The sequence below is a fragment of the Xiphophorus maculatus genome, chromosome 20 (genome assembly GCF_002775205.1).
Source record: "Xiphophorus maculatus strain JP 163 A chromosome 20, X_maculatus-5.0-male, whole genome shotgun sequence".
NCBI lineage: Eukaryota > Metazoa > Chordata > Actinopteri > Cyprinodontiformes > Poeciliidae > Xiphophorus > Xiphophorus maculatus.
The window spans coordinates 3,918,713-3,935,459 of NC_036462.1; the positions used below are offsets into that span (position 1 = coordinate 3,918,713).

The following is a 16,747-nucleotide window of genomic DNA, read 5'->3' on the forward strand; positions in this document are numbered from 1 at the left end:
GAAGTATGATTTTGTTTTTTTCTCTCACTGTCAAGAGAAACAGAATAAAGATGTGAGGGAATGGAAGTAATGAAAACATGCAGATGAAATAGATGTCTTTTTCACAACAACATCTCTGACTGGAGTCTCACTCCCTTTTATGTTTCTCTCTATCTTCCTGTTTCCTGTCTTTGGCTCCACCCTTCCTGTTCCGTCCTGTACCTGCCTTGCCCTTGCTCCAATAGAGAGATTCACACATGGAGAACTCTGAGCGTGGGGTATTGTATGTTTACTTTTAGACATGAACACATCCACTCCGTTGCTCACTGTGACTCTCACTGCTGCTTTGCTCACATTTTTCATTTTCCTAATATATCGTTGTTCCTGTAATGAAAGCAGGATAAATTCAAAACAGATAACAGGATTTAGATCTTTACTAGAAGTTTATATTTATATTTATTCACCATGTTGCCTAAGGTTTGTTTCTACGGTTTCCATTCTGCTGTAATATTTGCGTCTACTCAAGTTGTGTTTGACATGTTATCTCATTCATTACATAGAACTTACGACCTATACAGCAATTTGTAGTGGAAAAGGTTAAACATATGGTTTTGCTTTTTATGATTATTTTTTTAATGCAGTTTAGTTTAATTATATAATGGCAATTCTCAACATGCACATAAAAGCAATTTACAAAGAATTAAATTTAATCCAATCACACATATATTCCAACTGATACTAGTTTTTGAACAGTTCAATCAACTTCAATTAATTATTCTGTATATATTATTATTTATACACTGATTTCCATCATTCACTCCTTCTATTACAGATAACTACGCACTAATTGTACTCGGCTGTCGTAATAGATCTGGATACAAAATTGTTGTTAAATTCAGAGTTATATATATTGACTATTTTAATCTAATCCCAACCATAATCAGCCTAGTTATTTATATATAATAAGAAAATGTTAGTATGATCTACCAAAGACCCTTGTTGGAAGGTATTTTTTGCTATAAAAGTTGACAAATATTACTTTTTAGTTGTAACTTCTTAAACGTATTTGACCTCTGTAGATTACATAAAACAAAGGAATGCATTTCCATTGGTTTATAAGGAGGAGAAAATAATGACAGTTTTTTAAACCCGACTATGGAATGATTTAGCCATCAGATGGTGTGTATAATGAATAATCAAACTCTTTAGACATATCCTCAGGCTCAGTGTATTCTCATTCCACCCTGGAGAAAAGCACAAATCCCACAGCAAAATGGTATTGTTCGTTTTTTCCATGGAGCATAACTAATTTAAGGCAGTAAGAAGATTTACAAATGTGGCTGCTTAAAATAAATACAGACAAACTGACTCATGCAAAAGTGTCACGTATGAAAGCAGCTAACACACAGTTTGATTTAACTGCTAGAAAAGTAATTTTAATGGCTCTGAGTAGCAGTTGACCCGAGTCCTCAGTGAGAATCCTGGTTCTTCACATCCAGTTGCTCCTTCTACCACCTGGTGCAGATATTCATGGATTCTCCCTAAAAACCTTTAAAAAACAACAACAGAGAAAACAGTTAATTTCCTACCAGATTGAGACACAAAGTATTTGAAGAAACCGATATCCTCGTTAAACTACTCACAGTTCTAGCTTGGGGCAGCAGACGTGCTGCTTACCTCCTAAAACTTTTGGCATTAATGTTGTGCTGACACAGTTCACATTCAAATATTAATTGCTGCGGTTACAAATCCCCATTCTGTTGAAAAGACTCAGAGAATGTGCTGTCCTAAGCAACACTTACAGACGAGAGTGTGAAACATGAAACACCTAATATATTAGTCTGAGTGACACGTGTGTAATTTTCTCTTGGCTGTTTGAGGGCTGGGAAGCCACAAGGAGTTTAAGCTCTACTCAGCACCATTACACAGCCAGATCTGTGACACTTCACAGCTTAAAATGCAGGCTTCTCTATTCCTCTGAGAGCTTTAATGCATGCCATTACACAAGTCCTCATTTATGCACCAGCACATATTCTTTGTTTTCCTTCATTGCTAAAAAGTGCATCTTTTTAGCTGTACATTTAACTTTAAAATGGCTGCATGTGACATTTGGCTTTCATTATTTAGTGGAGATCTAGGCTAACTAACATGAAACGCTTTTAGTGAACATTCCCCTATATAGTCGTACTGCACACAGTCAATTTCTACTGATATTGTTTTTTGTGCACCAGATTTTATGTGCAATACTTTTTAGTAATTTACTTTGATGTCTTGTAAAAATAACACCACCATCCTGCGGTGTTGTTTGTACATGTGTCATCCACCATCATAAATTTTATGACAGAAAATTAGGCAAAGAAACGATAGTTTTGCCTGGCATGGTGCAGGCTGTTGTGGGAGCAGGTTGGTGTAATTGAATTGTAGATCAGAATAAACAATTATGTAGGAACTGAAACCAGCCAACCGCCTCCAGTATTAGGGGAAAAAAGAGGTTAAATAATTAGTGAAAGTTTGTAGGTTAGAAATTGTGTTTGGCTCTAACAAATAAAATATAGATGGATGATTAAGCAGGGGGATATGTGGTAATATCTTTCCAAATGAAAGTGACGCTTCTTAAATATCTCCACCCACACTGTTCTGGGCTCTGAGACAATCTGAGCAAGCAGTGGATTTGTCTTTCTCCAATATAATCCTACTTTACACTTAAATTTACATACACCTCCTTACTTCAGCTTCACTACTGGATACTGGGCTTCGCTTTTTAGATATTACAGACAGAAACATAGACATCAGAAAAACATGTTTCCATAAATGTTGATACAATATGGGAGAAAAATGAAACTTCTTTTGGTTTCTATCTAAATGTACCACTCTCTAAAATTTAGGAAAAATTTGATTCTGCTGCCCTTTACAACCTTATTGTGAATTTATTAAAGATTGAACACATTTTCATGCTTTCAGCTTGATGTCTGGACTTTGACTGGGCCAGGCTAACATTTTAACACTAGACTTTTCTAGAATATCTGAGATAATATTCCTGTTTATGTTTAGATCAAGCAACAGAAAGAGGGCTTCAAATTTGTCTCTAGAGTACTTTGGCAAACAGAAAACCTGATGGTCAATTAAATGAGTTGAGTTTGCTGAGTTCTGCAGGCCAAAACAAACAAAAATCCTCCTCCACCAAGACAAGGCAATTATATTTTCATGGTACATTTTCCGCAACAATTCAAAGTTCTTGACAGTTGGTATGAGTTTGATATTTTTTCCAACGTAACAAAGTGGAAACAGCTAATTTGTGCTTAGTTTTTAACTTGACTGTATCAGCAGAAGTCAGAACTAGTGCATAGAAGATGAGGATGTAGGTAGTACACAACAAAAATCCATATTCACCTTTATGTTTTATTTTCACTGAGTGGGCCTTTTATGTGTTGATTTTGATTAACTAATTACATCAATTTTAATGCGTTGAAAAAGTTAACACAATTAATTGCGTTTTTTACATAAAGGGTCCCAGTCGGCACTTTTGTATTTGCGTCTTTCTGGTCCACCTGTAAATCTGACGCACAGGTTACAACAAAACCGCCTCTCTTGGCTCGTTGGGGGTTAATTTTTGCTTCAAAAACAATTTTATTGGACACTGGAAAACACTGTTGTTGAGTGCAAGTTGTGCAAAATGGATTTGGCCTACCAACAAAACTGTTTAAGCTTAAAATAGTGTCTCAATGCTAAACATGTGGCATCAATGGTAATGTCTGTGTTCACATTTCTAAAGGATTTCTTTCAAACAGCTGACAGGTGTGAACACAGATCCGAAATGTAGGTCGTGACTAAAATGTGTCCTAAGACTGAGCCCTGAGGTTCACCTTCTGTGACCTGGAGAAAGACAGAGCTATTCATCAGCACACATTGTGTTTTACTTGCCATGTAATCTGCAAACCAATAGGCAGCTTGTTTGGAGATTCTAATCTAGAGAAGTATTTCTAAAAATAAATAGCACAAACAAAATAACTCAAAATATTGTAAAGCCAAGGCCTTAAACACCATTAAGAAGTTTTAGAGTGGCAGTAACAGTGATGTTTTGTTTTTTAAAGCCTGAATGAAGAGCTTAGACTGTTCTTTTATTCTGAAAAGTCTCTTCAGTTGCTCCTAGGCCAGTTTTTCAAATAGTTTCACCAGAATACATAATCTTGGACCTTTAATTATTCATGACTGAGGGTTTGCCTCCTCTTAGCAATCGAAGAACAAATGGAAAACTCCAAACTTTAGAAACTTCCTTTTCAATAATGCTTAGATTAAAAGTTAGAGGCTCAGCAATTAAAACAACATCCAGCGTTAAAAAATAAAAAATATAAACAATCATATCCAGCTGCTTTAAAAAATCAGAGAGAGACAAGTTTAAGATTAAAATAACAATCATCAATGGGGCAGCTACAGTAAGTACATCATTAAACGGTTTTTTTTCTAACTTCACTGTTTAATGAAGTTAGTCTCTGAGTTAAGATGACAAAAATACTCAGTCTTAGTTCAAGACTTTTATGCTGAATTTGTATTTTTTTCCTAGATAAATTGGGCACATTACCACTGATGCACACTAGCAGTGCTGAGCTGGGCTTGACCCCCATTCTAGATGTGACACATGGCTGAATAATGCACTCTGCAGCTTGCTGAGATAAATGCTTGATCGTGCACTTATAGCACTTTTAAAATAGCTGAGGGCTAGCCACAAAGATTCATATTTTTATACACGGCCCACATTTCTCATTCAGTCCTTTTATTTCTAGTTAAGAAATATTTTTTCTCTAAAACGTTATTATTCAAAATGCTTCATGAGCGCTCAGGACTTTTTTACCCACTTTTCAATTCCCAAAGGTGGGTGGACATTGAACCCAAGTTCCTCCACTAGCAAACATTTCTGATCATTGGATTTTTGGAAAAGGAACCATAAATGTTGGCATTAAAATTAGTTTCTCATTTTACTTAACATGTAATTCAACCAACAAAGTGATGCAATAAAATTTAAGTTCCATTTTGAATTTTTTTTTTTAAATTATAAACATTTAATTTTTAATATCTGCTGGTTTAAGAAATACAATCTTCTTTAGGTTTCACTTTATAGCTAAAGCTGAAGTATGCAAAATCTTTTTTAAAGGTCTGAGTCTTGAGTTTTCAGTTCGTAGTTGTATCTATTGTTGCCTGTCAATGATATTTGATTTGTACAACTACATTTATATAAGCATGGAAAGTGTTTACTTTAAATAGACCGTTTAAATAATGTCTGATCCAAAAATGCTTGCTGGAAGCTACTAAATCATGGTCAAAAGTCTTAGTTGTGCTTTCCAAACTTACAACCTTGCCAATTATGACAAGGGATAGGGTTAGGGTACTTGTGTTACTTGTGTTGCCATGAACGCTTTGCGTCGTAATGTTTTATCACCTACGTTTTCTGGATTATCCATAACTTCAGGACAAATTCATTTGCAGTAAATATGCCTTTAGAACATTGAAGTCTCCACCAAGCTCTAAAATATTTAACATTAGAGTGAAACAATACAGAATTGCATTTCCACCAGAGCAGAACTTCCTCGATATTGGAAGCAGAAAGGTTTGAAGGCATCACAACACACAGCAGAAACATATTTTCTGTCTAAAAACACGTTTTAGGAAAGATTGAAAATCTACAGAATTAGTACAAATTGATGCTCCCTACAGAAACATCTAGAAAACAATTTTTCTGGAGAAGAAATTGTGAGAGACATTATGAGATCCAGTTCCAGTTCATGAGATCCATGAAATCCACACAATCCATGTGTGGATTTATTTCTTATCAGCCGGATTGGGGTTTAATCCAAGACCAGTGCCAAGAATCCAGATAGGAATCAAAGATCCACATAGTCCAACAACCCAGGAACAATTTGCTGTTCTGTGGGTTTTGCAGCATAATGTAGCACCATGTCACAAGGCTAATGTGATAACAAAAGTGGCTCATATACCAGACGACCGGAGGAATTAGGAAACTCCCCAGATCTGAACCCGATGGAGAACCTGAGTTCAGTTCTTAAAAAAGCCCATCGAAAAGAAGAAGAATCAACGTTGGAAGTATTGACTCTTCACATAACATGATGTTATATCTGCCAATCTTGGAGCACAGCTTTTTGTATTGAAAGCATATTCTTATCTAGCAGGCAAAATATTTCACATTCAGCTTAGTCATTAAAGTTTTCTTCATATTCTTCCAAGACATTCTTGACATATTCTTGTAGCCTTAATATTACAGATGAAACATCTGCAATCTGCACATGATGTTTGTGTTTCCATGTTTTTCAGCTGATAGTATTCATATAAGCCTATGATAAACTGCAGCCATCCTGTCAGTGTGGAAATTTGTTTGCAACAGGAGTCATCCATATGTATAAGAAAAGAACTGCAGTCTGCGAGAGGGAAGAAGTGTGTTTAAATGAAATCATCATCCAAACAGAGTAAGAAAAACATAGAATGCTGTATGTGGATGGAGTGATTTCCATAAGTCTATCACAGCTCTGCTTTTTCTGTTTCTGCTTCAGTCTGTGAAAAGACCCACTGATTTATGGATGGCCGTTAGTGAAAGTTTGTGTTTCCCCTTCAGGATCTGACCAACATCCTGACACTGCGGTTAGAAAAGAAAATAATTCAGGGCCTCTTTACACAACGCTAGAACAGTAAACACAATCATTTTGTTGCCTTTTGGCTTCTCGTTTACATGGTAACGGCGTTTTGGTCGGACAAAAATGCAAAGGTTACATAACAGACTTCAGAGATATTAGACACATAAAGTAAATCATGTCTATGTAAATGCAAACCAAACACATTTCCCAGTTTTCAGCCGAGCAAAACAGCAACGATGGTGGCCCTCCGTGTTCTGCCTATTCTGCTGCATCGCTCCAGATTATTTGCCATCTTAAAGTAAAACTGCGATATATTTAACTAATGTCCTTCATTGAGAAAAAAATTATGATGCTGATATTCATGCAAATAGATTTTCTTGCCATTTCATGCAAATCTCAAAAGGTGCAGCATCCCATTATGATCCCAACACAGACCAGATCCTCACCACATCCTGATCCGCTTGAACTCTACCGGGATGCAGGAATGAGTTCAAAGGTCACACCACTGCTGGTACTGCATTGGTCAGCTCTGCTTCACATTTTTAACGACCAAGCGACACCATCTTGTGCTGATGCCAGCTTATGGATGCCCTTCATGTTCCACCCAGGAGCCCTGAGATGGAAGTTTTGTTCATGCTGGAGGCCCTCAGGAAACCTTCACGCTCTGCGAAGTCTAATGAGGAATCCACTGCATTCCTATTGGACGAATGACAAACTCACTGTTCATTTGATTTGGCTGATTTTATCTTATTTTTCATGTGTACTTAGGCACAGACGGATACAACAAAGTATTAGGTCCATTTTAGATAGGATTAAAATAACGTACATTTTTACAAAAATTCTAAATTTTACAAGAGCATTTATATTCCTCTGATCTCAACATTCAACATATTTCACAAAATATACTCCCAATTTTTTCTTGATTTAAAGTTTGATTTAATAATAAACCTAATATTTCCTGATGATATAAAGTCAGAAATTTGTGAAAAGAATAAAGAAACCCCTCAAAAATGTACCGAGATTATAAAATCAGATATTTTCAACAAAAATTATGGAAGTCCTCTAGGATTGAAGTGATAAATTTAGAAAATACACATTGGAATGTTTTCAAATGTTTAGGTGGTAGAACCTGGCTTCGAGAATATCTGAGTTATAATATCACAATTTATTCCATTTAATTGTGAAATTTGACTTTTCAACAACAGATAATATCAGTTTTTTTCATTATAAATATGTGAAATTACTCTCAAACTTTCTGAGCTTTTTGGACCATAATTATTTTTATTTCTTTGCAGTGGCCTTCAATAGTTTATGTACCTCGCTTTGGAAGTAATTGTTCTGCAAATTGAAGCTAAAGTTACAGTAAGAAAAAAAAGCTTTATTCATGTGCAAAGGGTATGGCAGAGTACTAAAGAGAATAATTGCATTGTTAAAAAAAAGGATCTAATTTATTAAAGGAAAAAATAGCCAAGGCAACTTGGTCAAATGTGGAAAGGAGACATTCTGCCTCTTTGACCCGTCTCTCAAAAGAACCAAGAATAGCATAAGATACACTGCAGCCTTCAGTTGCTTCAGTTAGGTCAGCACGTATGATTCTTTAATGAGAAAAGGATTGGAAAAAACAGCATTTAATGGGAGCTTAATGGCTAAAATCATCTCTAACCATCAAGAACACAAAGACAATTCTTAGAAAATGAGGAAAAGTATTTTTCTGTGGACTCGTGAGACAAAAGCAGACCTTTATGGACACACACCTTCCTGTAGGTAAGGTGTGTCCCATTCCCTCTGGTATGAAACTAACAGAGCATTTCAAAAGAAATGAGGCCGACTGTCGATCATAGTGTTGATTTCCCCTTTCAGGACCTGGACAGGCTGATGAATCCTTGGTTTCTGCTCTTTTGGACTAAGACAACGTCCGGTCATCAGTGTGTGACCTTTGCCTTAAGCTGGATAATGATCCACAGCAGAGCACCAAGTCTGCTGCACAATGGCTGAAAAGTAATAGGCAAATAGAAGGAAGATTTGTGGTACAAAGTTTTTTACCACTGAAAATTTGTGATCCAAACTTGAGCTCAGTTCCACCTGTACTGGATCAGTCTAACCCACACAGATGCAATGAAATGAAGATGTACATGATCAGATTTTATATACGAAGTTAAATGTCACACAGAAACAAATACGTCTCCACTGTCTCTCTGCCAAGCTTTTTTTTTTTTACACTTTATTAATATTTATGGGCAGTTTTAACTGCTGTGGCTTTTACAGCCCGGCTCCTAGCGCGCTGCATTTTATTAATATCATAAGGACAATGTCAGCAGAGGCCCTAAAAAGGGGTTATGGTTATGACTGTGTGTGCATCTGCCATTTGAAAAGAGTGCAGTGTGAACAGTGGGTGGGTTGCAAATGTGTTTAAGTGCATGTCTGTTAAATGGGGTGTGTTAGTGTGTGTGTAAAGACTAAGAATTTAAATGTGTCAGCCTTTTCTTTTACTTTCTCCTTTGACCATTTTCTTAAGTTTCAACCATTTTTTCCTTTCCAAAGAGAGAAAGAAGCAACCTGTAGATGGTTACCGTCACTTAAAGCAAGGATGCAGATATTGATCCTTTTAGTCCTACTGGTCCTACTGGTTCCTCCACACCATCTAAAGCCTATGAAGTGTGAGTTTATGTGTGTTGTTTGTTCCAGTTGTTGGCGTCTCATTGGACGATCGGTGCACGTTGGGGTGGGAAGCCATTGAAAAGAAATCAAAATAACAGTACGTTTTTGCTTGGGACTTATTTTTTGCGGAGCAGTTCTTTAAACCACACCTACAGCATCAGTACAGAGTGATTTAAACCTTTCATCAGACTGATAAATCCTCCTTATTTCAGTTTGTTCTCTGCATCCATTTCTCTCCTGTCTGTCTTCACTCAGCCTCTCTCTAATTCCTGTCTGAACAAATCAGCCAGTTGGTGATGGAGGCCACAGCTGCGGCTATGAAGGCCTTTTTGTTGCATAACTTTTACTAAATGGTTGGAAAGCATACACACGACTAGATATGCAGTTATTATAAAAATGAGATATCTTTTTAAATGCCAGTGTAGATTATTGGTCAAGCAGGAGTTTAAGTTGAAGGTAATTAGTCGTCTTCTCTTGCTTTTTGAAGACGTTTCACTCCTCATCCAAAATCTTCAGGTCTGAAGAAGTTTTTAGGATGAGAGATAAAATGTCTTGAAGAAACAAGCACTTAAGATATGCAATTTTAATTCTTTCAAATCTAACCTTGAGTGTGTACAGGCATTCATTATTTCTTAAAGATTAAGCTGAAGTGTGTAAAAACCCAACTACCACAATGATGTAGTGGTTTCATTACATCATTGGACAGCAGCACTTTAAAAAGTTTCAAAATGGCCGTTTAACCCTTCCAAGATTGTTGGCCAACATCTCTCCTGTCTCTAAGGTCATCACAGCTTTTCTTAGCTTAAATTTAACAAAAGACTTTTGTAAGACAAACAAAATGAAAATGTTGTTTTTGTTTTGCATTTCAGCAATACAAAACAAACTAATACAAAGCAAATCATTTCAGATACAGCTCAAAATTACAATAAATACAAAATATCTACATCTAGATAACTTAGAGGGCCTGCAAAATTGATTTTATTTTATTTTTTAATAAAGTAAGGAAAGTAAAGTGGGGAGTAAATATGAGGACACAAACAAACTAAATTCCTAGCTTGTGTAGGCTAACAGATTTATTTTTCACTCAAATCATGAACTAATCCAATGTGTTTGTCTTCTTCTGGGTTTTTGCTCTGTTGTCATCATCGGCCTCACCTCACCATGCTTCAGAAGACATGCTTATTCCTACTCTTATTACCTGTAAGTAGAGACTTCACATCAGGAACTCCTGCTTTCACAGCCCATCGTACGTTCTTTTGTTGAAATGTTTGTCCTGTTTAGCTTTCACCACACTTAACTTTCTAAAATAATAATAATTGAGAGCATGGTTAAACGATTCTCATATTTTAGAACAAACACTGCATCCTTATTGCAAAAACACCTTTGAACATCAGTAAAACTACCATTTAGTATTACATATCATATTTAGTTTAATATCTCAAAATGTATGTATTGTTTTAAGTTTATTCTCAATATGTCAGGGTATTTAGTTTTACACATGTTGCAGTTTTGTAAGTTTCTGCAAAAGTAGGATCATATACATATTTTCATTTTTTGAAGGAAATCTGTGTGAGAAAATATACTTTCCAACTTTAGGGGGAGAAAAAACTCAAGTATCGTCAGAACTACAACAGTATCACATCCACTTGCTGACATTTTCACTGAAGATTTCTGCATTTTGCATGTTTTTTGTTTTTTTTTACTAAACCTGCCTTTAGGTTAAAGCTGCAGCATGTAAAGCATATTTTACATATATATTAAAAAAATTATTTGTTAAAATTGTCACCATGTAGTGACGGTTTTAAAAAATATGAGACAGAGAATCTGTGAAAAGATCAAACTCCTTCCTGAGCTACTATTTCTGTGTGAAGAAATGCACCGCTCCAGAGTCAAAGACAACCAATCAGAGCCAGGAGGAGGGTTTTAGTGCTGTCAATCAACCCCAGGTATGTGCTGTTAAATGTGCTAATGGTGGAGAAACAACCGTTTATCCGCCATCGTTGGTGCAGTGAGCCTTCACTGCAGGCTCTGCCAACTGCATCACACCACAGAGCAACGGGAGAGAGACAGAGGGAATGAGCAGCGCCACATCAAGGGTGATTGACAGCATTAAAACCCATCTCCTTGATCTGACTGGTTGTTTCTAGTTAGCACTGGGAGAAGGCAGAGGGTCTTAATTTTTTTTCACTTATCTCTCTCCTACCATACTGTCATGACATGGTGACTGTTTCAACAAATATGTAAAAAATGTATTTATAAAAGTTACATACTGCAGCTTTCTTTAACTGTTCACTGGTAAAGAAAACCCCAAGGTCTGATTGGCCTGTAAAGGTATTTGCTTCAGTAAAAATACTCCAGAGACTTTGGGATGGATCAATCTCCCCCTGGGAACCAAACACAATCCTCTTTCCTTGAAACTAACCTTGAATCCACACAGAAAACACTGAACCAAGTTGGTTAGATCACAGAGAGAAACTTTGGTCCATTTCCCTCTCACAATTCATTATTTTGGCTCTGCACTTAAATCACTGTGTGTTTGTTTATTTCCTCCAAGAATTAAAGACATGCATAGTCATAGATATCACATATCATGAATATTTAGCTGCCCAGTATTTTCAGGAGAACTTTCATTTATTTTGCTTGAAAAGTGACTTTAGACCACTTTAAACAATAATTGGCAGCTTTGATGAAAAATATAAGGAAATAACGACACGACTGGATCGTTTCCCATAATAATTGAGAAATACTTCAACATCTGTTTTCTAAAATTCTTTGATCTAAATTCAGGACTAGGTTAAAAACCTAAAACTTTTTTAGTACAAACTGTATTTTTGTTACATTCTGATGTGTTTTAAACTTATATTATTTTTTTTGTTTGTCCTATGATATAATTTGTTTATTATATGTAAAATATTGTGATAATTTCCACACATGCTGATGCAGAAGGGAACATTTGAGTTCAGCTTCCTCTGGATCGCCTGCATGCCCTGCCTCTTAAAGAGTCTCACCCTAAAAGGTCAATGTAATTCACTCTTATCTCCTTCACCAAGTGGCCATTTCCTGCTTATTAACCACTTCTAATGAAGAGCTATTATAGCTGTCTTAAGGCATGCACAAGCACGTAATGACACACTCGCACACACACACACCGCTACGTGCTTACCTGTGTGCACGTCTGCACTCTTTTGCCCTGAGCTCATCTGAAAATCCCTGCAGAGAATCTCTGCTTCTCAAAGCATCTTCAAAGGCCTGGAAAACTCTAAATCTGGTGTGAGTCCTAACTAAGTGGAAAAATCATGGCCTGGCCAAAGTTTCTCCTAAAACAGTTTTAGCTCTTTGGCAGCAGCTAAAACTGCTCCTTCATGGAGAGAGACGGGTCCATCTGGAGTGACAGCATTCAACAGATTGCTTTTAATTTTGACTTTTTTTTTTTTTTACCCCTCCAGGGGGTCTTTTGTGGCTCTAGTGTCCCTTAAATGACAGCAGGCTGACAGGAAACTGGGAAGGAGAGGGAGAAAGACATGCGGCAAATATCGCCGGGTCCGGGAGTCGAACCCGCGACGGCCGCGTTGAGGACTCAAGGCCTCCAAATACGGGTCGCGCTAACCACTACGCCACCACGGCACGCCTTTAGTTTTGACTTTGATGCTCAGATTTAACTTTAACTATGTTAGGGAAACATATGGAGGGGTAATAACAGATTGTAATGCAAAGCGAGTTTCAACATGAAGGATTGTTTTAACCCAAACTGTTACTATCAGCTTCACCCCTAAAGTTTCCTGGATAACTTGGTTTTGCTGTATTCACCAATATTTTATTGTTTTAAGCAACACATGAGGATTTAACTGCTTTTACTCAAAAATAGGATTAAAACTAAATGTATCTTCAAAACTCTAAGTTGTGCAAAAAGAAGAACTAAATAAATTAAATAAGTTTAGTGTCTTACATCAATTTGTAATTCACAAAAGGAAAATCTCACTATTTATACAGACCCATTCAATAACTAATTACAAACAAATTCTTAAAGGCTTTTATCGCATTAATTATGGTGAATACATGAAAACATGACAATAAAATGTAATTACATCAGACCAATAAAAAAATCCGTACTACAGAAATGCGAGTTTAAAGAAAAGTATGTTTAATACCTGCTTAAAGGATGTAAAATTTTAATCAGACAAATGAGCCATATCAGAACAAATATTTAAATTTATAGAATATGATTGTATGTGGAAAAAAACACCCCACTTCTAAATAAAACAGTTCACTGCAGTTTTTGAAAGAAATATCATATCTTTAAGCAAATTCTTACCACTGTAACTTTAACAGCAGATAGCCATACTGCAGTGTTTACTTTTCTTTTCTTTTTATTTAACCATTATTTTACCAAGAAGTTCATTTGTAAATATGTTCAGCTCATTTATTAAAAGCAGCTGTTATACCATGAAGCTAATTGAGTAGCAAAAACGCTTCTATGAATCCATAGTCAAGTGAAATAAAGCAAAAATAGTTTATTATGCTGTTAAATAAATCTAAATGCAAGTGAATACATTTACATTCACATCTACAGGGGTAGCCTGAGGAGCCATCATATGAGGGGGGAATTTAAATGTGTCAGGCTGATGCATGCCTGCAGTGTGTGTGTGTGTGTGTGTGTGTGGTGTGTGTGTTTCTCTCTTCACCACGGCCTGTAGCTCTCCATCTCGCCCTCCCTTGTCTGGGTTGTGATACTCAGATGAAAGTTTGTTTGGGTTTTGCCTGCAGCCTCCTCTGGAGCTACCGCTGTCATCCTGAGGTGACTGACTGCCTGTCTAACTGCAGACTCTAGCAGGGGATGGCTCCAGGATATTTGAGTTATTCAGCTGCCAGCCGGCTGGCTGAGGCCAGCCCGAGCATAATACAGGAGTTTCTGCCAATTCCTTGACAAGTGAAACAAATGTTGCTCCCCGTGTTTTACTGGACACCTCCGGGTCGGCCTGTGGATCCGCCGAGCACCGACTGAAATGAATGCAATCCGCTGTTCAGGTTCATATTTTCTCTTTTGAAGAAAGTGATGGTCAAGCTGCAGGTGAAATACTCTCACTTTTGATGAAGACCTGGTTAAAAAACCCCCCACATATCTAAGAAACTCCAAAAGAAACAGAATTTGCTCTGAGAGAAATAATGGCTCAACCTCAGCTCATGTAGTCACAAAGAAAACATTTTTCTCCGTTGTGCTTTTGTATTCAGGACAAAGTAACTTGGTTGCCACCATTTACAGAAAAATTAACATAAATTACTACAAATGAAATCTGTCCTGTCAAGTCATGATTTCTCTGATTAGCTTTGAATTTTTTGAGTAAAGTTAGAAACCAAGAGATTTTGTTTTGCTGTAGGATAAAGTAGAAACAGAACAACAGACACAGATTCAATGGCAAAGATTTTAGGACTTTGAAGATCTTTTCCTCTAACATTTATTGCCACTCGTATGGTTGACGTGCGCCTAGCATCAAGACCTGCCTTGTGAACATAAAAGTAATTGCTGATTATTGATAACTTATTAATCTCTTGATGGGTTTTCAACCATCACCTTGTACTGACTTGATCTGGACAAGAACGACGACTTAATATTTACTAACACAAAGGATTTGAGTATTTTATTTCAAACCAAATATCTGGGCAGAGACTTCGGAGTCTCACCTGTTCTCTTCTGATTGGTCACCACATTCAAGCTTTAATTGAGCAAAGGATCAATCAGGTAGCTCTTAATTAAACATAAGTAACATTGGAGTTTATATGCACAAACAAGGCAGTAGAACTGGATTGATTTTTAAATTGGTTTCCTTCTAGAAGTTTAAGGATTTTTATAGAATCGTTGCATAATTTTATATAGTTTAGGGACGACTGCTGTCCATGAATGACTTCTCTAAAATGCTTAAAACTGTTTAATAGTTTAAACACTAAATATTTCCTGATATGCATTATTACGCACATTAGAAACCGTTTTGGATTTTACATCTAACATCCATGGTTTTCTTAGAGTTTCACCCAACCAGAGCCATGGAAAGTGAATGGCACTTTGTGAAAAAAATAATAATATTAGCTAAAATTAAATGGGGAAAATAAACTCTCTATGTCTTTATATTTTCACTGTCAGTTAGAAAAATATAGACTTCTGTATAATTGGATATTATCAATCAACTTATGATGCTTTAAAATTTTCATGATGTCCTGTGCTACCGACAACCAAAAATATTATTAGTTTTTCTTTTTTGTTCTGGATAGAAAAACATTTACACTTTTCTCTCTGAAGCAAGTTTTTCATTTTATCCTTAAGAATCTTGTTGAAAAAAGAAAATGCACACATCTTCGTCTGTAAGCCATTCATACATTCAGAGGTAAGTTAAAGGGTTCGGTTCTGACGTAGTCATGTTTGCCCTGCTGGTTAATGTGAGTTTTATCAGTGTGAACTGTTGAGGCAGCAGCTGGGTCAGGAAGCTGCAGACTCTATTGGTTCAATATTGATGCATTATTCTAAAAAGAACTCGCTTCAAATTAAACAATCCCGAATCGTTATGGTTCATCCTACGTCATTTCACCCTATACAATTAAGCATAAAATAAGGAAGTCTCTTTATTCTGTAAAATGAATAACCTTCAGTAATGAGTCTTTTTTTAATGGAAACACGGCTTTTGGGAAATGAACCCCTCAAGTGCTCCTGACGTCTCATACATCACATAAGAAACAATTAAAAAGCTGATTTTTTTTTACCCGTTTCATGAGTACTTCTGCTCTGCTTCACTTCATTTCCTCCCATCTCGTGTCTCTGGGGACCAAAACTGCTCTTAAACCCATCAGGGGAACGGCGCAGCTTTCCCTTATGGTTTTGAACGTTCCCTCACCACACATCTCTCATTATCGACACATCAAACAGCCTGCAATTAGCGTCGCCGGGGGCGCACAAGTAGCTCATGACTCTCGGTAGGGCCGGCGCCCGGTGGGGTAACCTGAGCGGTTAATGAACTGCCGCCGTGATATTCATTAAAGAAGGATTATGTCCCGTTCATTGCAAATTACAGTATGAGGGATTTGTCATTTAAACGAGCCCATTATTGGGATAAATGTGTGATAGGAAGAAGTGCAGGGAAAGAATGGGAACGATAATGAGAAAGTCTTTTCCATAAAAGTTCTGAGACGTTGCCTGTTGCTTTTACCACTTCACTGATTATATACATTCTTCCGTTTTTATGTTCCTGATTCTCTTTCTGGCCCACTTGCCTTTCTTCTTCTTCTTCAGACTTTTTTTAATGAAAGTGCAGTCAGATAGTAAAGAATAGACCACTGTCAGTAACAGTTTGGCCCCAATCATAGAGTAGGTTGTGTGGCTCTCAAATATTAGGATTAAACCTGATTTTATTAGAAGGAAGATGTTTTGGAAGAAGGTTTGTTTTCATCCTTTCAATCTGACCAATATTTTCTGTGTAAATATT

The 16,747-nt window shown here is 36.6% G+C and overlaps 1 protein-coding gene across 12 annotated transcripts in view; it reads left to right on the forward strand.

Moving 5' to 3' along the window:
* ptprt (protein tyrosine phosphatase, receptor type T) overlaps window positions 1–16,747 on the forward strand; it is a 316,939-nt gene that overhangs the window by 217,771 nt on the left and 82,421 nt on the right. For 5 of the 12 annotated variants that reach the window (XM_023325145.1, XM_023325149.1, XM_023325152.1 and 2 more), the window contains one exon: window positions 225–257. The exons of 3 other annotated variants lie outside the window; for them this stretch is intronic. In XM_023325145.1, the coding sequence (XP_023180913.1) occupies window positions 225–257 (33 nt within the window). Of the gene's footprint in view, window positions 1–224; window positions 258–10,448; window positions 10,479–16,747 lie in introns of all 12 variants that reach the window. 4 more of the 12 variants (XM_023325147.1, XM_023325154.1, XM_023325156.1 and 1 more) reach the window with 2 other exon arrangements.